The 25,532-nt window shown below is 40.3% G+C and overlaps 2 protein-coding genes across 2 annotated transcripts in view; one reads left to right on the top strand and one right to left on the bottom strand.

Moving 5' to 3' along the window:
* Positions 1 to 605: 605 nt before the first annotated feature.
* PLAC9 (placenta associated 9) lies at positions 606 to 15,162 on the bottom strand. The gene is made up of 4 exons (XM_061380045.1): positions 14,997 to 15,162; positions 3,586 to 3,686; positions 2,982 to 3,102; positions 606 to 763 (listed from the first exon to the last, which is right to left on the bottom strand). Exons 1-4 carry the CDS (start codon positions 15,052 to 15,054, stop codon positions 753 to 755), a joined length of 291 nt encoding a protein of 96 aa, XP_061236029.1. The 5' UTR covers positions 15,055 to 15,162; the 3' UTR covers positions 606 to 752.
* An 8,946-nt stretch (positions 15,163 to 24,108) lies between these two features.
* Positions 24,109 to 25,532, top strand: part of LOC133226456 (L-threonine ammonia-lyase-like) — a 36,236-nt gene continuing 34,812 nt past the window's right edge. Inside the window, exon 1 of the mRNA XM_061380052.1 lies at positions 24,109 to 24,379. Within this exon, the coding sequence (XP_061236036.1) occupies positions 24,300 to 24,379 (80 nt within the window). The 5' untranslated portion in view covers positions 24,109 to 24,299. The remainder of the gene's footprint in view (positions 24,380 to 25,532) is intronic.

The following is a 25,532-nucleotide window of genomic DNA, read 5'->3' as shown; positions in this document are numbered from 1 at the left end:
TGGGTGAGCAATTGTCTGTGTGTGGTATAGGTAATCGGTAGTTTATTGCTCAGTATTTTCATTTTGCATGTTGTAATTTCTCTGACTCTTGTAACTCTGAATTTTTAGTCTCTGCTAGCATGGGTGACATTTCTTCAACTTCTGGTTCCTGAAACAAGTGAAGAAAAGTACAAGGAGGGGTAAGAGGTTTGGAGCTATGTCAGTGAAAATGTACATGAGGGTGTCATGGGCACAAATGTTGGAATTAATTCTGAGTGGCATTGTCACTAGAGCAAAAATGTGTAAAGATGACATAATAAGGTGGCTGTGTGTCCAAACGACACCTTCTGGCTAGACCCAGTTCTGACTAGGACTCCTGTTTTGGTCAATGGCAGCAACGTGACTTATGTCCAAAGGCAGACAACTCCATACACTCATTTTTGTCAGACAATCATATCTTGAGAGGAAATTGCAGCTGAAAGAGTATCTTCATTGGGAAGTTAGCTGCGCTTTAGTCCCAGACCCCACCTGATCTCATTTTCTTCCTGAGAATGCTGTATTTGAAATGCAGTTTTGATAAAGTGGGCTGCTGAAAGATTTAAAATATAAAGCTTTGAAATAGTGTCTAAAAGCAAATACTTGTTTATTATAAAGCACAGGATCACAGGAGGCAAACTACAGTTGGGGGTTGTTCATCCATGCTCAAGCTTATCAAAGTGCAACTCTTCATGACAAATACACTGTTACATTCAGCCGTCTGGTCTCTGCAGTGCTCAGCTGGTATCTGCATAGAGAAGAGTTGATGTAATTATTTTTGGTTACAAGATCAGGATCAATCTTTGTGGATAAACATTGTTTAAAACATGAATCGGCTACTTTGAAGTGAGAAATTGCCACTTTGATTTACCATATCACAGAAGGAAGGTCCTATTTGCAATTCTTAAGCCATAGATGTGTTGTAAATATGCCTTGGTTAATTTTAGGAATTTCATTTTAAATTTACTGTAACATTTTACTGGAATACTTTTTAAAGTAAATTACCATTGCAGTGGTGTAACTTAATTGTTACCTGTTAACTGCCCTTCACAGAAGACTAGAAATCCTAATGAATAACAAAATTAGTGAGGACATTTCAGTCATAGTGACCAGATCCATACAGCCAACTGAAAGAAGTAAAAATAAACATAAGCTGTCCTGCTGTCTACTTTGTGCTGGCCTTATATCATGTAAGTGCACTGATGTGAGTATGCATATGTGTATGTACCCATGTACAGCTATCTTAAACAAATGAAAAACCCAGCCCTGACGAAACTGACTTCATAAACATGGCTGTGGGTGGCTGCTTATACATTTCCACAAGAGGTTGTTTTTCCATCAGGGGTGTCTCTCATGGTGTAAAATGAGCTATTGATAACTGGGCAGAGAATAAAAAGGTCAGAGCAGTATAAGAAGCTGTGTAAAACAGGTGTCCTTAACAAAAGGATTTCTGTTGTGGTTTAATTTATTAAAAAAATATTTATCCAGGAACATGCTTTATGTGGTTTTAAGCTATCAAAACAGTAATACTTCCAATATCTTCTTTTGTGTTTTGTTGCCTTCTCTTATTTCATTTGCCATACATGAAACTAGAGAATCACCTTAAAGAATTGGCTTAAAATGGAAAGAGGTTTTGAGATTGCTTAGTGTGTCCTGCTGTTCTAAGGTATGATGCTTGTTTGACATTTCCATTGCTGGGAAAACCACAGTCACAGAATCACAGGATGGTTTAGGTTGGAAGTGACCTTAAAGATCATCTCGTTCCAACCCTCTGCCATGGGCAGGGACACCTTCCACTAGACCAGGTTGCTCAAAGCCCCATCCAACCTGGCCTTGAACACTTCCAGTGATGGGGCAGCCACAGCTTCTCCAGGCAAACTGTTCTAGTGCCTCACCACCCTCACAGGGAAGAATTGCTGGGTTGGTATGCTGTCATCTTGTTGTAGAAGGCCACCAAATTTGTCAGCATAGTTTGCTCTTAGTGAAGCCATGTTGGCTGTCATCAGTCGCCTTACTGTGTTCATATGCATTAGAATAGTATCCAGGAGGATCTGCTCTGTGATCGTGCCAGGCACTGAGGTAAAATTGACTCGTCTGTAGTTCCCTGGGTCTTCCTTTTTTTCGCTGTTTAAAAATGAGGGTTATATTTCCCTTTTTCGAGTGAGCAGGAACTTCTTCAGACTGCCACAACTTCTCACATATGATGGATGGTGTCTTAGCCACTTCATCTGCTAGTTCTCTCAGAACCAGTGGATGTATCTCTTCAGGTCCCATGGACTCATGCACCTCCAGGTTCCTTAGATGTTCTCATACCTGATCATCTCCTCCAGTGGGCAGCTCTTAATTCTCCCTGTCCCTGCCTTTGCTTTCTGTGACTTGGGCAGTCTGGCTGGAGCTCTTGCTGGTAAAGATGGAGGCAAAAAAGTTGTCGAGTACCTCAACCTTTTCCATGTCCCAGGTGACCAGATCTCCCATAACCTTCCAGAGAGGAACCACATTTACCATAGTCATATCAGTGATTCACTTTCTTTGTAAGAAAGCTTTGCAGTGTGTTTTGCTTGAGTCTTTCTTGCTGCATTATTTCTTGTTTTACTCCCTTTTGCACTGGGGAAGAAAACACACCATTCATCTTGGTGGCAGCCTTACTTGTTCTGGTGGGTTACTTCAGTACTTTTTAATCTAAACATTCCCAATTTAACAACCCTTCTGTGTAGCTTATGTATCCAGCTCCTTGGCTGGGTGTTTTGTTTGGTGGGATTTTTTTTCACCTTCCCCTTTCCCCCCTACCTTTAGCAGTTGTTGAAACCTGGTGTTCAAAACTATTTCAGTATTTCAGCTGGGGCCTTAGCTGTGCTGAGTTCAATGAGAGAATCAATTCACATCTTGGAAGAATAAAAGATGATGTATTTGGCAGTAACACATGCAACACTGTTTTCAACTTAGGTTAAATCCCACTAGATACTTACCATCCAAAATGTCTGTAAGTGGGGTTCCTGGAGCAATGGGGATGTTTGACGTTGTCTCATTGATGATGTTGAGGAGTGATTTGACTTCTGATTCTAGATGCTCCACTGTTTTTATTACTTTCTAATGAAAACAAGGAAGATACGGGGAAAGGAGATGGGAAGGAGATAGTCAAAAGGTCAAGTGGAAAGAGATGAACCGCATTTGTTAGCAAAAGTGCAAATCTAAAGCTAGCAGCTAATTTTATTTATATTATATAAATATTTCTTGTCTTATGACAAGCTAATATATAAATATGTATTTATATTTATAAATATATATAGCGATAACTCTATAGATATATTTCTTGTCTTATTCTGCCCTCTAGTGACATGAAGTTAAATTGCAGTCCTCTGCATAAAGAATCGCCTGTAATTTGACTTCCTGGGGGGAGCTTTGCATTAATTGGCTTTTTTGAGAGTTGTAAACTGACATTTGAAAAAACAGTCAGACCTGGAACAGAATAAAATCAAGAGGGAACAGTGCCTAGAAGCAGCATTCTTTCTTTGGTTGAAAGGATGGGGCAGAGCTCTGGTAAGGTCAAGGAGCTAGTGCAATAGCTTGTACCTCTTCAATAATATCTAAGCGTTCGTGGATTGCATCATGTTCATTGCACCAGGTTCCTCCTCCCAGACTTCCAGGTAACACACTGACGGGGTCTGCAGCAGCTGGAAAAATAGCCACATTTAATCAGCAGGGGGGTTTTGATAGTAGTCCTTACCTTTCTGACTTCTGAAGTGGTATTTTGCTTGCTAAACAGCGTTGTTTGTGAAACCAAATGTAAAAGTCCCAGGTAGTTAACTGAATCTCCCAATAACTACACCTATACCCTTACGCTGTGTTTCCGTGCCTGTACACATTGTCAGGATTGGTTGGAACAAGGTGTTTTCTCTTGCCAGGGGTATTTTTTTGTTTTGTTTGTGTATGTGTTTGTTTCACAATCTGTTTTTTCCTACCTGTGTAGGGTAAGTTTATAGACTGTAACTCAGTCTCTTACAAGTATACAGTGTAAGTGCTGGGAAGATCTGCCTTACTCATCAGCTTCTTCAAGACTTTTTCAGAAGCAGCTGGTACTATAAAGCTTTGAAGAGTAAACAAGTTCGTCCACTTACACCCCAAATGGATAATAGCTGGATAATGGATAATGGATAAGTGTCAGAAACTTGCTCATAACAGTCTGATTTTGCAATGAGAAGGAAAACAATAAAAATGTTTACAGCTCATGCCATTTACTGACCGAGTCACCCATATATGCTGTGAGATATGAAGTCACTTATCTCTGTCAATTACCTATTTACCTCTCAGTACTCATGAACTCTTGTTCTTTGAATGTTTCATTCTGCAGGTTCTACTTCATCACTAGGTCAGTACCTAGTGGTGTCAGTGCTTTAATGTAGCCAATTTCCTTTCATAGCTTTTGTGTATCAGTCAGTAACATTTAGTTTTTAATATGTGTACACAGAACTGTAACAGAGTATTTTAAAACCCACTAAAGTGATAGCATATCTTGCTCCATAAAAAGTTAGGTCTTGTTCTTGTTTGAGGCCTGAGGAACCTATGATAATGGGAAAGCAGCAGTAACTCATTCAGTTGTTTGATTGTAACAGAGACAGAGGAACCTGTGAGCTTGTTTACAAAGAACACTAAGAAACATAAAATCAACTAGTTCTGTCTTCACTGTTGTGTGAGAGCAGTGATTTGGAGCTGCTGCTGTGTTTCATCGCAGGTCTCCTCCAAGATTTCTGGAGTGCAGGTATCAGGTGATGGCGAACATGTCAATAGCCATTGCAATTTGATGGGGTGAGAGATGTACTCGGAGTTGGAATGGTATCCTTGAATATCCAGTATCCTTGAAATTGGAGGCCGGAGGGAGGGGAAGATGAGAGGTTTAAAATATGATCCGATTACTAGGCATTATTTAGAGATTGTTTTGGCAGAGCTTAAGAATGTTTGGTGGTTCATTTGTTGGATTTTGATCCGGGAGCTTTTTGGTACCTTCACCAGGAGGTGGTGCTGTTAGGACAGGATCCGAAAGGCTTACATCTACCTGTTCGAGGCAGACTGATAAAATACGGTACTTAAACTGCTTTGCAGTTGGCCCCCTCCTGCCTCCTCCCTGTCGGTGTTTCAGGAACGTTCTCACCTTGTAACTTAGTGCTCAAGTGAACCATGCTACTTTGCAAAATTATTTCTTTTCTACACGTTTTCCATCATTGCTGGAACAACATGGAGATACTGAAATTCTGTGTTAGAAATGGAGGTTACAAAGCAGTGACCACTTTTTGTTTACAAACTTTGGTTTTCCTAAGAATGGGAAGTCAAGGTCCATTTTACTGTCAGAGATTAATAAATAACCATCTTTCCAATATTTCCAGCTTTAGCTCTCAGCATCAAGCTTGATGGCCTGACTCAGCTGTATGCTGAACTGCCATCCACAGTGCTGGAGAGAGAACAAGGGCAAGCAGAAGGCATGGTGATAATGTAACTGTGAATTGGTTGTTGACTGATAGGAATATTCCCAGATCTAACTACAAATGAACTGTGAAAAGGGGCAGCAGAAATCATTATGTGGAGTAAGAGCAAATCAGAAAATTGAAGAATCCCCCAGGAGGCTATTTTTGACTATATTAACCTCACTGTAGATGCCTGGATCACAAGGTTGGATAGACACTTTGGGTGAAGGCAAGCATCAGTCGTATGTGGTTGTTAAAGGAGCTTTAGGTCAGCGTAAGTTGCATGTCTGTTTGTTTCCGAGAAATGGGAGTGCAAGAGGGTTAATGCTGGCTAGCTAAAGTTAAAGTTGGCCGCATCTCTGATCATGCATCTTCTATTATACTGATCCATTAAAGAAAGGCCAGAGCTCTGGTGCTGCAGGAGAAGCAGAAGCAGCTGTCTGTCCTGACCTGATCAGACTCTGACCCATGCTGGCCTCTCCAGACTGCCTAAATGGCATGGTGGGCATGTGTGTTGGCACTGTGCAGGGGCTCCTTTCACCTCTCCTGATACAGGACCTTAAACCTTCAGAGTGACTTTTTGAAGCAGAAATTGTGTAAGGTCTTAACCCAAACTGCCACTTTAATCAGTCCTTTAGCTTAGCCCTTCTGTGTGAAAGAGGACTTCATTCAGCACAAACCTCTGCATTGGCCTGACTGCTACTTTAGGCAGGTGTATGTAGATGGGAAGGTTAGAGATGATGGGTGACTTGTCATTTTTTCAAAGCAGGGTGTGCCATGATAGGTGTGTACAGCTAAGGTAAGGTTGTTGCATCTCACTGTGAGGTTGGCAAAACACTAACAGCGCGCACATGCACGTCTGGAGATCTAGGTGTGAAGGTGGTGGTGTGAAATGCAGTACTCAGTAGTGCTTGGTTCCCTGGGGGTTTGTTCCTTGGGGTGGGGTTGTCTCTTGTAATATGGAGACAGACAGCTTTCTGACACTCGGGGTGCACTGCTGTGTTATAAACTATAATGGGCTTACCAGAGGGGGCGGATGTGTCTTACCCAAGTTTGATAGGATTATAAGATGTTACTCAGAACCACAGGACTCGCACAGTGCCTAAAGAATTTGAGAAGCAGTCTCAGCCTAAGTGTCTCAGGAAGTACCTGATTGCTGTTGTTAACAAGTGGTAAGAGTTAGTAGAAACCAAAGAATGTTTCATGCCTAGACCTCACACTGTGGAGGTGGCTGGGGGATGACACAGCAGAAACCCTCTCAGCTACAGTGTGTGTCTGTGTCTTTAGTTAGTGATTTTCACACCACAGTAGAGGTGGTCTTGCACTTGCAATTGCCCCTTCACCACCATGCCAGAAGAGCAGAGTACCAGACGTGGGTGGTTGCTGCTGCTGTCTGGCAGCCAGTGCTTGTTCAGTGTAGTTGCCTTCTGTTTTCTGAGACCTGGCTTGAGGCTTTGGCTGCTAAAATCCCTGATTGTTATTTTGTTGACTGGCTTTAGCTCTTAACCCACAGCCTTTATCTCTAGGATGGGCTGCTTACAGCACACATCCGGTCCCTTGTAAATAAGGCATGTATCTGGGTCAGCATGGTCAAACAATTCAGCTGAAGCAATAATTTCCATATGCTCAAAGAGAATCACATGTTGCTTACGAATGCTGCCCTTCTCTGTATTGCAGTTGGTGAAAGAAAATGACACGGTCTGCCTTTGGCACTGACCTTGTCCAGCAGCATCTCTACCTCACATGATAATAGCAGTCACCTTGTAAAGGAAGTGAAGAATGGAAGGCTGCAGTGGAAGCCATGTAAGCAAAATACCTTTTAGGATACTTCACGTACTTGCTCTCTTGCTGCCGAGGAAACATTTTAAAAATGTAAATTACAATTCTTACTTGCCTATATGTCAAAGCATATGCTTAAATGCAGAAAACTTTCACAGTAAATTCTAAAGGTAAGAGCTTTTAACTGTACCCTTTTCTTTGTATGCTGTATAAATTATATATTTAAAATGTGTGGGTACTTGCAATTTCTGATAGCTTAAGCAAGTGTGTAGGAGGCATATTTCAGTGTCTTAAATATTTTATTTCAAACAAAGGATTACTTCAGGCAGGTATTTATTGTAACATTTCAATACGGCAGAAACACGTTACCTTTCAAGAAAGTACATTATCTTTCAGTTAACTTCCAATTTGCAAATTCCCACCTCATGTTTCCTGCAAGTAAGGCATTTAATTATTGAATTCCATTCTATTTGATATATCGGTAGTTATTTTCCATCAAGAATGAGAACTCTCTTGTTCAAGATAAGAAAACAACCTGCACCTTTTTTCCTCTGATTAAGTCTCTTACTCTATGTTGATGGCGCCCATGAGGGTGGGTAGTTCTGACCAATGCTGTCATACAGTCAGGCACCAGTAGATGGAGCAGGAAAATGGAGAGTCTCTGAGTTCGTTGCTAATAAGGGCATGTTTAATAAAAGAATATGCTTAATGTTTGAAAGAAGTAGCATAATGAAGAGTAAAGATGTATGTATCATGGTCAGCCTGACTGTACAGAACTTGATCTTATAGCAGGGGATAGAAAGAGCAATGAATTAATAACTGAAACAATCTTAGCAAACAGGTTAAGAGCAAAGGCCTTAGTTTTAGAGTAACTCTTGGTTAAGCTCCTCTGCCTCTTGTACGTAGATTCCCCCAGCGTCACAAGATCTTGCTTCTGCACACTCCATGAAGAAGTCCTCATCTAGGATCATCAGGATTCTGTCTATCCAGATGCTGTTAAATGGTTCATTTTGATCATCCAAGTAGTTGCTCATTTTAAGCATCAGAATAAACCTGAGTAACCGTTTCTTCACTGTCATTTGCTGCTGTTACTAAGACTGACAGAGCTGAAGTACACAATCACACACATCTGAAAGGTCTTTGCAAATATCCTTCCTAAAGATGCATTGCTGGTCAAACTGAAATTACAGGCTTGAAATAGAAATTACTGGGTTGGGTTTTGGTCTGTGTTATGGAGAAGGTCAAGCTGAGTCCTTGAAGTCCATAAAATTCCTTTTGCACCATTCTGTGAACAGTGTGGTTTTGAAAGTTAACTGAAAGTTCATGTTTGCTCAGTAGGGAGGGGAGGGGTAAAACTAAGCAGGCCACAAGCCTAATGAAAGTGGGATTGAAACAAGAACCAGATGGCAAATAAGGAAGGCTGAAATCATGTGACAAACTAAAGGGAATAAAGGCGAACATGTAGAGCTCGTCAAGAAAATGTGCTATGCTGTGTGTTCTTATTTGCACTGCCTTATGTTTAGCAGTATCTTTTTATTCCCGGAGTGTATGGCATAAGGTGGTCAGATAACTTTTAATGAGAAAATGGAGTAGTAATGGATTTATGTGCCAGTAGGAAAAAAGTCATGAACTTGGGTATCAAGTTCAAATGGTGAACCCATTAACCAGTTTGGGAAGAATGCAACAGACCTCTGAGGGGATTTGCTGATCTTAGCTTTCTAAATGTAAGTATTGGACTCCACTTGAACAGTTATGTATAACATTGAAGTGTTAGTGCAAGGAATTACGTAGTTTACAAAAGTAGTTGGTGAAGTTAACTTGCAGCTGAATACAGGAGAGGCTCAATTGCTTTGAACCTGAACTGATACTAATGCTATCAGTTATTGTCAGATCTAAGACCAAGTTAAGCCAAGACTGTTAGTCACATTTAATTTTCGGGGCTGTACTCAAAGGCATCAAATTTAGTTTCCGGCTATGTCAGCCCTTAATTATGTTGGCATACTTAGATATGGAATATTGGATTAACTCTCCGTACCACTACTGGCTTCATCATCTCCAGTGTGCCCAAATCAGTTTTAAGCTGTATTTTATATATCTAATTTAACTTGTATCAAATTTTATTGTTAGGACACAAAAGATAATTGAACATGTTGCATTCAAAATGCTTTTTAATGTGTCCATTATCTTCAAATTCTTACATGCTCAAGAGCATATCTTTAACTGCACATAGAGCATCTTCCAGGCTGTAACCCATAAACCACTGCCCAATGCTTAGCTGTGATTTATGCACTTCTGAACCTCTTTCTAGAGTTTTGAGTTTCTAGCTGTGTAAAGGTAAGGGAATACTTGCTTCAGTGATTGCAGTAAAGACTGCAGTAATTGTAATGCATATGTAAGATTTATTTGCTGTTTATATACCGTCACAGCTTACTATGCTTTACACTGGAGGCAACACCAAGAGTTTGCTTATATATTTACATGTGTAAACATATAAGCAGAGGTCACACCTTTATTAGGCTGTAGCTTTTATGACAGGACAATATTACAAATTCTGTACAGGGCAAATGTGGAATATCCAAAGTGGGAGATGGAAAGTGAGCATTGTATATTAGACAAAGAATTGTCAGCAGAAAAGCTCTTCTGGAATTTGGGGGATGGGGGATCGTTTTGTTTTGGTTTTGTTTGTAGTTTGTTGGGGTTTTTTTAATGATTTCAAGAAGGTATGTTTAAAGTTTTTAATGACTGTTTAGAGATCAATCTGTTATGTGTACATTCACAGTATACTTCAACTGCTACCCGAATGCCAAGTTTTGGAAATATTTCAAACATGGAACAAAATCCAAGGGATTCTTCTGGTATCTGAGATTCACGAGCCTTTGATAATAATGAAAGCATCCTGAAATAAGTTTCTTCCTTGAAATCAATTGCTTTTAATATTGATTTTAGAAGCTGAATAACCATATCAGAAAGTAAAGTTCTAAACTTGCAAACTCAGTTCATACTCTGTTTATCAAGATGTAGAATATGCTACTATGAATATTATTTCAGATCCTAGATCAGTTAAGATTGAACTTATTATAGTTCTTTTTTTCCCTGAAGGAGAAGGACCAAAGAGGAAATCTCATGCGTTGTAGGATGTATTGCATTCAAGAAGGTGGATGATGATATCAACCTGCCAGTTCTCACTTCTCTACCTTGTCTGTCCTATCAACCTACATGCGAGGTGTAATGTAGAGATGTATTCTGTTCGTACCCTGCCTCACCTGTGCCTGTGAAATATGCAAAATCAGAAATGGGACTTGATAGAAGTTCTTCCTGATTAGGAAATAATTGCCATGTATTTCTGTGTAAAACTACTTTGTTTGGACGAAGTTTTTGCTATCATTATCTGTCTCATTCTATTTCACAAAAGAGCTTCAGCTCTCACTAACCCAGCACTGGAGACTGAGAGGGAGTTTACAAGGCCAGAGGTAGCTCATGCTGCCAATGGGCACTCTCTTTTTCAGCCCCAGAAAATCTGAGGCCCCTACCATCACTATCTGCCAAAAGCAAAATTACAACTTGAAAAATCACTTTCTTCTTCTGATGTTTTACCATATTTGTGATTGTAAGAAGCACTGAAGTTTTGTGTATTTTCATTTAAAGGGAGGAGAATGACAGTAAAATGTTCTTGTAAGAGAGCTGTTGGCTTGGATTATGTTTCCAGCAGCCACGGAATATCCTCTCCTGTTTGCTGCTGCAATGGAGAATGACTACAGGGAACTAAACTGGGATGTGAGCTATGCTATTTGCAGGTAGGTTATACTAATTTCAGCTGTGACTTACAGAGGGATACTCTTGATGCTTTGGCATGCAGAAAAAGTCTCAATTTATAATGTATTTATTTCTGTGTGAATATATATTTGTTTTGGAAACTAAGGCAAAGTGTTACGAGGATTTTAGCCAGTAGCTGTATAGGACATGCTTGTGTGTGTGAAAGGGATGAGCCATTTTAGAAAGGAGCCATGTCATAGCATGTGTAAAGAATGTAAGTTACGTAAAATGGGTGACCTCAAGTCTAGTTTGAGAATGGAGGATGTGAGATATATGAGTATTTGATGCCACCATCAATTTGAGGATGACCACGGGTATCAGGGGATAAAGAGTTGCTCAATTTTATGAGGACATGGGTTTTGGTCTGTGTTTAGTAAGAGGAGATGCAGTCATGGGGAGCTGGTGAGGTGAGGCTGTGACCTATTAGTCAGCTCTGTGGTTATGTAGCTTGCATAAGAGTCAGTTATGGTAGTAGAAAGAAGTATGATAGTTCAATGAAAGAATATCCTCATAGGTTTTTTTCTAATAATTAAGAACTTGTTTGAAGGCGTATTTTCCTCTGGCAGCTAGTTAATGTATTCAGCAACAAGTCAGGAAGAAAATAGGGAGATAGATGTAGATATACACACACAGATATACATACATGCATATTAGATCCTGGCATTCATGGCCAAGACTCACAACTGCTTCAACCAAAGCTGATCACCTGTGTTTATAAATATAGCTGCATCCTGCAAATGAACAGGAGTCCTGTGTTTCCAAACTTTTTTTGAGTTTGCTGTTAACCTTTGCTTTGCACATGGAGGTATTTGGTTTGTGTAGCAGGGTTTTGGAGGGGGGTGATGGTGCTACAGGGATCCATGCTGGAGCAGTTTGTGAAGAACATAAGTCCTGTGGGAAGGACTCATGTTGGAGAAGTCCATGGAGCAGGGGAACAGCGTGAGGAGTCCCCCCCTGGGGAGGAAACAGCAGCAGAGACAACATGTGATGAACTGACCCCAACTCCTGTTCCCTATCCCTGTGTGCTGATGGGGGCAGAGGGAGGAGGTGATAAAAATCAGGAGTAAAATTAAGCCCAGGAGGAAGGGAGGAGTGGAGGAAGGTGTTTTTAAGATTTGAGTTTATTTCTCATTATCCTACTGTGATTTGATTGGTTATAAATTAAACTAATTTCCTCCAGTTGGGTCTGGTTTACCAAGGGTGCTAATTGGTGAATGAACTCTCCCTGTCCTTATCTCGACCTATGAGCCTTTCCTTGTATTTTATCTTCCCTGTCCTGTTGAGGAGGGTGGCTTTGGGCGGCACCTGATGTCTAGCCAGGGTCAACCCATCACATCTACAGAACTTAATAAATTCATTTTAACTAAAATAACAAAACATAGAGTTTTACAGATATATAAATCCATTAAAAGACTCATTTCTTTCTTCTCTGTTAAGACCAGATGCCTCATGGTCTTAAAAAACACACCTACATCTGGGAACATTTTGTTCTGACAAACTTCCTTGCTTCTTCCTAGGTGGAGCTCAGAGACAAGTGTTTGCAAGAGCTGTAATCCTTGCATTAGCAACAATAATACTGGCAGGTTTCTATAAGGACAGAAAATACCTGCAACATGGGGTATAGGTTAAAGCACTACTAGTTTATTAGTAGAGAAATATGAGTTCACGTCTGGCTTAAGATAAGACAACTCTCATAAGCTTTTATTGTGGATTTAATTCTATATGCAATAGTTTAATCTTCTGGCGGCAAAATGCTGTTCTGTGAGAATGTGAGTCCTCAATTTTGGGCAAAAATAAGATGTTCTGAAGGGATTATTTCTCTGCAATTTCTAGGCAGTGGTCTAGCTTATAGACCTCAGCTTTGATATTGCATGTTGATATCAGAGCATCCAAAAATAGTCTGAGAAATCATAATATGTTAGCTGAATAAAAAAAGACATTCTCACACTTGGTTTGCTTTAACTTGTAGTTAAAACTGAAGGAAACGTCTGCTGTTTAGAAACAAATCACGCCACAGTGCAGAATATTGAGTAGTGATGTCTCCACTGGAGTTCCTCTGTTGTCGTTTCCCTAGTAGCATGCTCAGTCTTCAGTTTGCTCAGCTAAATGGAGCACGTCAGTAGGGCCAGCCTGTTGGCCTGCTTGCCAGGTTTACCTGAGGACTCCATGTCACCTCTCTGCCATGCATAATCATACAGCAAAGACTTTGCTGTTGGGGACAGAACAATTTGCCCAGATGTTTTTGTAAGAATGGAAATATATTTAAATGGGGCAGGCATTGAATGTTCCAGTGCTACAGGCTGTGTTGTGTGCTACATTAGAGCAGCACCCCACAAACTAACCCAGCAACAACAGTGAACAACAGCCATTAAGCAGAAGCATGTGGTTGCATCTAGAAGGGCTCTCACACCAGCCTCTCCTCCTGGGCTCTTTGGAGACTGAGCTCTATGACTATGTGACTGTTCATATTAATGGCTGAATTAAAACATATATTCTGCTTTGGCCAACTGTGAACCATTTTAAGAGGAACCCATGGGAGGCTGGGAGGGCGGACCTGTAAGGAGATTAAAAGTTAGGTTCCCCAACTCATAAGTAGCAAAGGGAAAGTGGGGATGACTTTTTTTTTAAGCTTGTCAGCTAGACTGGGTGCTGCCCTGTCTGTGACAGACACCATTTCCCCTCTTTTCTGTACACCACTGGGACACTAAAAATGATTCCCTGACTGAACAGCTACCACCTGACATGTTACTGGTTACTAGTCTCCACTGCAGTTACTATTCAGGTACTATTCAATTTAGCTGGATTTTATCTGATTTTGCTAATGGTTTCAGCTTAAATCTGTACTTTTGTGAATAAACAAAAAATGCTCTTCCAGCATTTTTTATCCTTCTTCTTTAATTTCACTATTTTTTATTTTATTTTTTTCTTTTTGTGATGCTGACAAAACTCACAGAAGGATAGCGAGTACCTGTGGGGTGAAAACAAGTGAGAGTGTCCTTGCTAGGGTATTGATACTTCAGTCCATCACAGATAAACATTACAAAGCCAGTTGGATGGGAGGGCGTCAAAGCAAGAGTGACTAGGACTTGGGGGCAGTTTTTCAGGAAATGTTTTGATTGTAATGGAAACTTACTACCCTGCCACAAAATACAAACACTGTGTATTGTCAAGAGGCAAGAGCCGAGGGAAAATAAAGCTGGGCCTCAGCTAGCAGAAAACACGTAATGCAAACAGGCTGAGAAGGCAGGTTTGTGGTTACACGGGGACTATAAACCCTTGAACTAGCCAAAGTGAATAGCTTTCAGCCACACTCTCAGCTACAACATGATTACAAATTATTCCGTCACTAATCTGTTCTTAATGAAAGTAAAATTCAGATGCAAGTTTATCAGATGTTCTGTGTTTGTACTCCCAAGGCATTTGAAGAAGGCTTTATGCGCCTCAGTCTCAGGAATAAGTAATCCAAAGCAGAAGAGAGAAGATGTGGTGCTGTTACCAACAAACCTTAAAAGAAGGGTTTGAGTCAAGGAAAATGTTTCTCTGTTCACCTTGAACTTTGATCTCATTTCCAAGAGTGTATGTTAATAAGGCTACCAGAACAGTAATTATGGAAATGCAGGGTACTGGCTGCAGCACCTGAATGTGCTCCTAAATTTCTGAAAATACAGTGAGATCCACACTCAATACTCCCATGTGAAGTGAAAAATCTCGACCAAAGCAATATGCCTTCAGGACAGACTCTTAATAGCACAAAAATTGAGTTTTTCCTGTTAAAAACAAAGTCCCACAGAACTGCAACACATACCTGTGTCACCTTCACATAAAACCTATACAGTAAGCAATTCTTCACCTCCCCCTCCCACCCTATGCAAAGGCTTTGACCATGCTACAGCTAAGCTACAGTTTCTGCTTTGCAAGCTTGGAATCACTTACCTAAAAGATCTTGCTCCTGCAGGACTAAAATGAATGCCAGCACCCAAAGGAAAAGCATGGTTTCAGCCTCTCCAAGCTCTGCTGTAGTCCTGGTGGAGAGCTCTGCAGCCTCCCTCCCGGCTTTGTATCGACTCCTCCGTCCAGCCGTTCGTGCTGAGGTTTAGCCAGAGTTAGGAGGAAATATGCCCAGGCTGAGCCAAGATTCTTGAGCTGTTCTCTTCTGCTTCCCTCCTTTTAAAAACACACCCTTTCCAGCTCCATGCAAAGTCCAGTTACCCAGGCAAGCTGGCAGTTATCCAGGCTCCCCAAAGCTACGTTTTTTACCCTTCTATTTATTTACACAGACTACAACTGAAACACACTGAAGAGCTTTGGGTCGTGTAAATACAGACATTGGGCAAGAAAAGGAAGGGAGAAAGGTGGAGGAAGGGGTGCTGTATGTTTCTTTCCAGGATTTCATCTAGGGTGAGGAAAGCAGGAACGCTGTGGAACACAGTATCTTTAGATCCTGTGAGCTTACAGGGCTTTTTCCATTATCTGTTAATTTTGAAGACTGCAGAAACATCTCTTTTGGGCAGTACAAAGTGTAGCAGTGCTGTAGCAAGTGGCAACTGTCTGTGGTGCTTTGTGTTTGCATGCTATCATAGGAGCTCCTGAGGAGCCATCTGAGCTCTTCTCAGTTTGGAAGGTTTCTGAAATAGGTTTGACTCGGTAACATCACATGCAAAAATAGCTCTGCTAATGGTATTCTAACAATGCTGTGATTTTTGGCAGAATCTTAATTAAATGTTAATTGTCTTGAGTGTTCATGGGTGCTGACTGGGTAAGTGTCAGTCCTTGACCCAACTAGACTGGTGTTCAAAGACTTAACATATCTCCTTCCTGGTATTGTTCCTCATATTCACTTTAGTTGAGTTACCTTTTCCCAGACTACTGCAAATAAAAGCTGAAGAGCCAGTAAGTGTCCTAAAGGCTGTTGTCCAGGATAAGCAGTGTTCTCACTGTTGAAAATGCTAACCTTCAAACTAGAATAGATTTCCTTGGTCTTTACCACCTCCTTAGCAGTCAGAAAATCAAGTTATTTGTGTAAGATACCTGAAAGTGAGCCTATAGGGGTGTTATCACAGAGTTCAAGGTATAGTAATCCTCAGCGACTTCCAAATCAAGTTGGATTTTTAGCTCAATTACAAGGCAAAATAGCCTCAGTAACAAAGATTCTGTGATTGGAATTTAGCTAGAAACTTTGTTGAGGCTCTAAGCCTAAACAGGGCACAGAATATCTTTGGTGTGTGTTGAGCCCTCAGGGCTGGTGCTAGTAAGCCAACATTTTTATAAAATAAAGATGAAATAGGCTGTGGGAGTTCTGGTTGTTTTGGCCTAAATTGCTCGATAGCAGCACTGCAATTGTAAATAACTCTTGTTTTAGGAATAAATCCAATCATTCCTGCTGAAAAATTACATACATTTTAATTTTGTTACAAACAGGTCGCTAGAGAGGAACTATGACAGGTGACAGTGAGTCCACTCTCTTCTATTCTGTTTGAGTATGAGACACTGATGTAGTAAGCTATGACTTTTGATGTGAGAGATTACCTGCATGTTGTCTGTGCTTTGGAGAGAGGAGACTGAGGGGTGGAAGAAGAACATTTATGAAGAGTGGCCTGCTGTTTTCTGAATATGTTTGTGCTTTATCTTTGTCCTTTCTTAAAGAATCACCCCATTCTTCAGCATTCTCTGTACTGCAAAGGCAGCCTGTTTGTGAATGCTTTTCTGCATGCTCTCTGCGTCCTCTATGCCATACTGTTAAAAAGCAGTGAACATTCACTGAATTGGTTTTTTTGTCAACACTCTATAAAAACAAAAGAAGCAATTTCCATTCCAGGCCACCTCTGCTGAGGTTACCCACCCCCTTTACAACACATTTGCTCAAGGTTCCTCCTGATTTGCTCTCAGGCCCCTGGAACAGTTCAGTCTCTCCAAGACACTTGCTTTTTATTTTTACATATTGTGTTATATTTTACCATAGTGAGGTGCTGGGAATATAGCCATGGAGAACTAAACAAAATAGTGAGGGTTTTCTTTAGTATTGTACTCCAGGGGTTGTTTCGGTAATGAGAGAGGAGTCTTCTCCACTGCAGGGAAATGAAGCCAGAAAAGAACACCTGTACCAAGTAGGATTCTGGTTTTCAGTAGGACTAACTGTCCTGAGAATTGTTATTTTCTTAGTTGATTTCCTAAGATGATTTTTGTTATTTATAAATACTCAGAATGAAGCTACAGATGAAGACAACTGAGAACATAAAGTAAAAAAAGTCCAGAGCGTGACAGAAATCTTTACATTGCAAAGCAGACTTTTTCAGCACAAGATTTGAGAACAGCAGAAAGATCATGATACAAACCTATTTGTCTATGAGAAGTTAGTCAGTAACTGATTACTATCAGAGAAAGCATTCTTCAGCACATTCATTGTGGAAATGTCCATATATGAGAATATAATGAGATCATATGAATGTAGGTTTGCATAAAATCCAGCTGTTGAGATGTTCCCAAGATACCAGCAGCCAAAAAAAGCATACCAGTGAACAAGGATGTGAATGTTTGCCAGCAGTCTGTCTGTTGAAAGGGAGAGCAAGCATAAGGATTAAGTCTATTCTGGGAGTGGGTTTGGGGTTTTTTTGCACAGCTTTTCTGTATCTCTTTCTTGGACTAGCCAAATGCTTGGCAAAAGCAATAAATAAGTGCACAGTGATCTCACACTGCATAGGATGAAGGAACAGAATAAAGAAAGGCATGTGTTAGCAGAGGGAATTTGCCACGTGAAAAAGATCATACTGTTATTGGGCATGAAATTTTGCAGCATGGGCTGACAGACGATATAGCTGAGCATACCCTTGGCAAAAACTAGAGTGCACTGTACTGCAGTCCCATGGGACTGTAAGTGAGACAGAGGGAAGTTAACATTAAGTGGAGATAAATTCAGGGAACAAAAATATAGTGGAAAACCCATCCTTGTAGGAAGAGGGAAGCACCTTACACTGAAGAGAAAGAAATGAAAGTGAATAATCTCTCTTCTGGATTTAACACTGGTGGATGATGAAATCAGCGCAAGGTTTGTGTCCTGCCTACCTGACCCTGGGAGAAGATTTGTGTCCACTGAAGACTGGAGGTTCCTTGGGCTGTTGTCACAAGCTTAATGTCTCCTAGCTGCTCATGACCAGAAGTTTTTGCAACTTAGAGGCTGTTGAATACCTTACATAAATTGAGGCTTGGTTCCTTATCCTTTTAGAAGAGGTACATTATTTTCAGTGAGTCTGCTTAGTTTCTGGCTGCTGGGTTGAAACGGTAGTTGGATAGATGTGGAAGCAGAATTTTATTACCTGGAGGGGTTGATTTCCACAGAGCAGGTATGCAGTTTGTGTACTGCTCCTGAGAGAAGCAGAAGCTTGCTCTGCAACTGGTACATCTGTTTGGTGAAGAGATGAAAGGCCTCTTGCAGCTGTGATTTCACCACAATGAAATAGATGTTGCCATTTAAAGTGTTTGATAGTAGTGATTCTTAGCACCACATCCCTGATGGCTTCACTGAGCTTTTTCATGGGACAGCCTCAGTTGGCGTTACAGGTCTTGTGTACTGCAGCCTTCAGGTTCTGTGCCAGTTCAATCCCCTTTCCAGTCTGTTACATGTCAACTTGTACTAGTGTTTACTATACTGATTTGCAAGGGACATAAAAAAGTGTGAAGTTCTCCTGCTATTGTCACAAAGGTGTAGTCTTTGACACTGTTAAAAAAAAATATCTATCACATGGTTGATGGTATGAGGCACTGTAAAGATCAGCTCTGTTTCTAATTGTACCCTCCCTGGAGAAGTTAACTAACTTATGTGTCATGGAGCAGACAACTGATCCAGCCTTCTTCAAAACAATACATTTTGTACTACACCTAAAGCCAGCAGTGAGTCAGCTACAGGAATTAACTGTATTGTGTCATCTTGGTGCCAACATACTAGGCTGCATTCTGTTTGCCATCATTAGGTAAGCATCCGATGGCTTCAGGCTGTTTTGCATCTGTGGCTTCAGCTTCCTGAGCAACATCTGGAAGGAAACTGAATCAGAAAATTGAAGGAAAAGGTGGGTCACATGGAATACTGGTGCATGATGTTGTCTGTTTTGTATTTTTAGCCAGTTATTAGTCCGTTTCGTTTGACAGATTTCATGCATTCATGAAGCCTGGCCATGCCTTGAAAATTCTAGGAAATATGGTACGTGATATGCCTGCCCAATGCAGAGAAATGAAAACTTTGTCTTAACAAAGCTGGATTAACTATATTCCCAGCTAAATTAGTGACTCAGCATGAGACTCTTGACTCCCAGTCTTATATTGCACACATGGTGATCTGATAATATGTGCTATATTTTGTATTACAGAAGGCTGGGTCCCCTTGCTGTTGTAACTTTGTGTCCACCCATTTGAGTCACGTAAAAATGTGAAATAGACCTGTGAGTCCATGACAGATAATATTCCAGAAAATAATACTCATGGAGGAAGTACTTGATTATTCCCAAATTAGAATTACTCAGCTACTGTACTTAGTAAATCAATATTGCAAAACATGCCAATTAAATGAGATAGTTACTCAAAATTGGACCAACATTTTCATTCTATGAAGGAGCGGCTAATATCTAAGAAGCTATTCATCTGCTGGATAGCACCTTGCTGAGCACGAGTCATGATAAACAGCAATAAATCAGAAGTCATTGTTACTTAACATCTGTGTACCTTTCTCCATCAGGCAGTATATCACCCATGAATATGAAGCCTTTGAATACAGGTAATATTTACCATATAAGGGCCTAGTGAATCAGAGAAATAGCTGGATATAAATCCAATTTTTGATTACTAGTCAGCCTATTCTCCTTTCCTCTTAGTTACCACAAGGTCATGGACAGATGCAAGGGAAAAAATAACTTGGCAGGAAGAGAAGCCAAGCTAATCGCTCCTCTGCCATCCTTCTGAAAATTACAGTACATGTAATACATTAAGCCAATGCAGTAAAAATCCCAGGTTAAGGCTCCTTTTAAAATGTTTGTTGGAGGAAATAGACTACTGTAGCATGATGGTAGTAGTTCCTTTGTTATTACAGATCACTCATATCTTCAACTGCGATTTTCTTCAGGCATACTTCCAACACATGCTTCTAGGCAGAGACTGAACAAGAATGCATACGATTTTCTTCATCCTGCTGTCTGTGTAGTTAATCACATGGTGGATCCTGCCCAGCAAGATTCCCCAACAGCACAGCTAGCTGTTACTCTTTGGTACTGGCTTCTCACCTCTTTAATTCCACCTGCAAAACTGCATTAAAAGACAAATACTTTCAGAATGCCACTATTTAATAGGAGAATTTGTGGTAGCTGCCAGAGGGAAATTGTGTAATCATGAATGGGAAGAGAAGTGCCCATGAAAAGATCTCTATTACAAGTTGATCCAAGGCATGAAAAACATTGTGAGTGCATGAACAAATTAATAGATTAACAAGATTAGCCTGTGCCACAAGCTCTGAAAGTAGGGCATTAATTCAGATTGTTGGATTCTTGTCCTCCACCCTTATTTTGACATTTTTTTCTAACAAGATCATTAAAGTGTAATCAGTTCTGTACTTGTTTATGGGGGGAGGCTGATAGTGATTACACCTGCTATTAGTTTGCTCCATCTGCATGGATATTCTAGTTAGTGTTAAGGATGAAACAAATAAGAGCAAGAATTATCACGTGAAAGAAAGTTCTTGCAGGAAATCAGGATAGCATGGATGCTGTTTCCAAAGCCAGATTTTAGGACATCCTCCCTTGATTTAAGAGACCAGTTGCCTCTAAGTGTATTAAAATTTCTGTTAAAATACTCTGTTCAGATGTAGTAAGATGCTTTAAATTATCTGTCCCAACTGTTCTTTAATTCAGACCCACTGCTGGAACCCATAGTAAGAATAACAGAAATATTATATCTTAATTCAGATATTCATCTGTGTAATTTTGTATTTTTATTTCTTCAAGTGCATTCTGTGCTTTTCCTTCTTGGATACTACTTTTCACCATCTCCACAATAACAAAAGGATAATTTTCTGTTTCACAATGGTGACTATCTAAGGTCTGTTCTAATTAACACTGAGAAAAGTGGAAATAGATTACAGAACAAAAAAGTGGAAGGGGAATAGAGAGCTTATCGCATGTGTTCAAGGAGTACGAAGCATCAGAAGTGCAGATATAGGAGTCATGTGAATCGTCAGGATGCTATAAATAATTCTAAGGTAATGTCTTTTCTTTAAACTGTCATTAGGAAAGTGAATCAGAAGAACCTGATAGGACAAGAGTCTGTGGTTTGAATTTAGAAGAAACATGATTACACCAGTCCAGGGTCCAGAAAGTGTTCTGATACTGTTAGATACTAAGACCAGGAAACAGCCACGAACTTAGTTGTGCAACCTTGCTGGAGTCGGTGGAAAGAGCGCACAGGACTTGGCAGACATGAGGCAAGGTGCTTAAGAGTAGCTCAGCAGAAAGGCAGAGGGGAAGGAAGGCAAGGACCAGGCTAACTAACACAGGTAAACATCACCTGGCAGACAGGGAGCTGCCTCATGGGTGACCAGTGAGGTGATCTATTTCTGTCTGCATGGCCACCACGTTACCCCAGAGCTGCTCTGTCTCCCACCCCATCTTTGGTTCAGGTGCCTCCTTTGTTTTGCTCTTCCTACACTGGCATTTGTCAAAGCTGAAGGCTGGGCTGAGTACAGCCCAGGTGAGCTGATCTGCACAGCGTGAGCTGCAACCAAGAGTTCCGTGTGTTAATTAGATGCAGTGGGAGGGGAGGAAAGAGGATTTAGATCAATGAGAGTCTAGTCCAAAGTAACAGGCCTGAACTGTTACGTACTTGACCTTGAGTGTGCTTAGGCTGGTGGGGAAGAAGAGGAGTTCACATAAGTGCTGATGCTAATAGGGGCTAGTACACTGAAGCATTTATTCACGTTCAGCAGAAAAAAACATATGTTCTTCACTGCTGTTGGATGTCTAAGCAGTGACATGTCAAACATCTTTGAAGGCTTTTTAAGCCTTGGAAACCATCATGTTGTAGTTACCTACAGACTGTGGCAAATCAGAATCTATGTAAAAGTAAGTCTTTCAAAAGAAGGGAAGAAAAAAGCTAACACTGTTCCAGCTCACATGTGCCATTTGAATGCTTGATCTTTGTTAGTGAAAATAAAGGTAATAACTATAATAGTACTTTGAAAATATGCAGTGCTGCTGTGATGTTTTAATGTCTTCTGAAATAGCAGAAGGTGAAGCTGCTGATCACAGCTGCTGTGCTCTGTGCAGACAAACTACTACACATTTTCAGGGATTTACTGTATGGGCTTCAGCTGGTGCACCTTTCCTCTACTGTGAATACAACTGCATAACTGATGCTTTAGACCCAGGAGGACAAAAAGCCTGGAGTCTGTAATAATATAAAGTGTCTCATGTTACCCTAAGATATCTAAATACAGTCTTTGCTAATTAATATAATAGTGAGGTATATTTGAATAGATTATTGGATACTTTCATGCGTCTGCAATGACAATTTACTGTCTCTGCATGAAATTGAGAGCAGGATATCACAGAGCTAAATATCCCAAATAGCAGCACAAAATGTTTTGCTGCTTCTTATCAGTTATTTAGTCTCAACAGCAGAGAGTGTGCATTTTTTTGTAATGGGAAAGCAGCTGTTATGCTGGAGTTCCCATTTTTTGCTCAGCTGCTGAAATGTATTGGTTCTGCATCTTAGAATTAGACCATGTATGGATATGAATATTGTTTTGGGGGGATAATTTTTGGACCTCTAACATAAAGCTTTACTATTTGTCTTGAGAAATATCCTTTCTGCAAAATATTTACCTGACAAGCAGATCCAGTCTGTCCCATGTAGTAATTTCACACAAAGCACACCCAGTCTTCCCTCTAGACTCTCGTACCAGCAAATAAGTTCTTTGAATCAATGCCTGTACTTTTTCTCAAATGCAACAAAATATAGCTTGAGGAAGCTAAATCTGTTTAAAACTGATTTCAGTCTACCTTATCAATCTTTTCTCAGCTCCTTAAAGATAACAAGTGGGAACACATTTCACTATTATGGGTCAGCTGCTACTTGACAAATAGAAATACTGGGGGCTGAAACTCCAGTCTGCTCTGTAAATGTTGAGATGGAAGTTACATTAGTGTGCTAAATTAGAAGGAAATGTGAAACTTTTTGGTGTATACTCCTTCTTTGTCTTTTTTTAAATTGGTGATTCTTTTTGAATTGTCTATATTCATCCATACTGATTATTACAGTGGTTTACCACCACATTTGCATTGATATATTGCATAATCCTAAATTATCATTTTGGTTTTCTGTGTTGCTACTCTCTGAACAACTGAACATCTTCTGTTGTTTTTCTTGGCTTAACTGCAGATTGTCTCCACCCTCTTTCCTTCTGCAACTGATCAAATTCTGCAAAGAATTCTCTGCTTTGGATAGACTATCAGTTCCCACCCATGCTGTTCCCACTGAGGTTGGAAATATTATTAATTTTATTTAGTGTGGGGAAAAACTTGGCTAACCCTTCAAAACCATCTTTTAAGTTCTGTAATTCAATGAAGTCTTTATTTACAGTGGTAATAGCCATTTTTCCCAGTGCTGTCCAAACTGAGTTCTCTCTGGTTACAAAAGAATGAAGCACTGTTTTCCACTTTCATGGCAAAATAGTCCTATTTTATTTTTCAGTTTGGGGGAAAAACCAGCATAACCTAGTTTAGAAGGTTTTCTACAAAAAAGAAGCAGCTGTTAGCTTTCCACATTATGCTATCTTAATGTGTTAGCTTTCCACATTATGCTATCTTAATGGCTTTTGTGCCAGGGACTGAGGGAGGAAGGCAAGCAGTCATATACAACCTGATGATTGTAAACCTGTTACTCTGAGATTTACAGTTTCCTCTTCTTTCAAGTCCTGATCATTGATTCCACACACTAGCACATGAGCACTGAATTTCATTTTTGTCCCTTGATTAAAGTGGTGTTTCCCTTCTTTGGACTCAAAATTATCTAAGTACAGTATTTTAGTGTGATGTGTGTACAACCACTTCTCAAGCATTGTTGTTTCAGATACTTACAGTGCCCCTGATAGAAGCTGGTTTTACTGAGGTCTTCATTAGTTATGCCTAAAGCTGTGTTGATATGAACTATGATTTCCTTGCACAAACTCAAGAAATGTGAGTGGTAACGGTATGGAAGATGTAAATGAAATCTTTGGAAAGCTGTACAAAACTGAGACATTGGCTTTCCTTCCTGAGGACACACCGAAGAGCAGCTGGGAGAAGGTAAGAAACTTGAAAAGAATCGTGATCTGGGGAAGACCTGACCGTTTCATGGCAATTGTGTTGGGTTTCACTTGACCATACCAGCAATGTAATTACATCTTACCTGTCCAGCCCCCACCCCCTGCCTCATATAAAAGGTATCGCCTTCTGCTGGAGAGTTCTGGTTCTCAGCAGAAGATATGCCAACTCCTGATAATAATTATATTAGTAAAGACAAAAGAAATAAATAGGAATTTCCTGGAGAATGGTATTAGGAGGAAGTAGGGCACCAGATTAACTTCTTACATGAAAGTGGCTAAGTTTTATAAAGGATTCAAGTAACAACAGAGAGATGTCATGGAGAATACAGACAGATACTAAAAGAACAGTGCCTGTGAAAGGTGACAAAATCCAATTGCTTTAGAAGGAGAAAGTAGTATTGCTGTACAGCCACTATCTCTATGTGCACAGAGAGAGAAAGTGGATACGTGAATTGGCAGACAAAGTGAAAGAAGCTTAATAAGGACAATGAAATTTGACAGGCAAGAATGAAAGGAAGGTACATCTAATATTAGTATGTATTTAACTACTTCTCCCTCAGTAAGGAAATAACCAGTTCAGAAAATGGCCATAGCTAACTTACAGCAATAACAGTGGTGCAGTACCTTCTAAGACAATGCACAGTCAGTGTTTCCAGAACACACTTAGTTAATGGCTTTGAATGAATGTTTGACTGGGGCCTAAAACTACAGGAGAAATTTCCAAATATCCTTTTTCTCTAGTGGTCTGCTTGTTTGGAAGTGTTTTAGAAGGATAGCAGTTCAATGGTTCCTGTACTTCTGTCCTGAAATGTCTTGGTGGATTTGTTTCCACTGCTTGGTCAAATGGCCCCAGAAATCTTTTCAATGGTTTTGCATGGTCTACAAGTGCTAATCACAGATGGGGGCCTCATTCTGTAAGGAACTGACATCATGTCAAGACTCAAGCACATCAGTCTGGACTCCCAGACACCTGAAAGTGAGGCATTGTGATTTTCTCTATTTTTAAGCTCCTTTTCCTGCCCATCATTGCACTTCAGACACGTTAGGAGCAAAATAATAACTCCACGTGCATTCTCTCTATGCTTCAAGGCACCAGCGAAGTTGGCTTGAACTTCACTCTGCAGGTGTTGACA

The sequence above is a fragment of the Neopsephotus bourkii genome, unplaced genomic scaffold (assembly GCF_033783945.1).
Source record: "Neopsephotus bourkii isolate Nb327-2 ecotype Australia unplaced genomic scaffold, CSIRO-AGI_Nbou_v1 NB_1783, whole genome shotgun sequence".
In the NCBI taxonomy this organism is placed as follows: domain Eukaryota; kingdom Metazoa; phylum Chordata; class Aves; order Psittaciformes; family Psittacidae; genus Neopsephotus; species Neopsephotus bourkii.
Note: the sequence above shows the minus strand (reverse complement) of the source record. Positions and strands in the feature narration are given on the sequence as shown.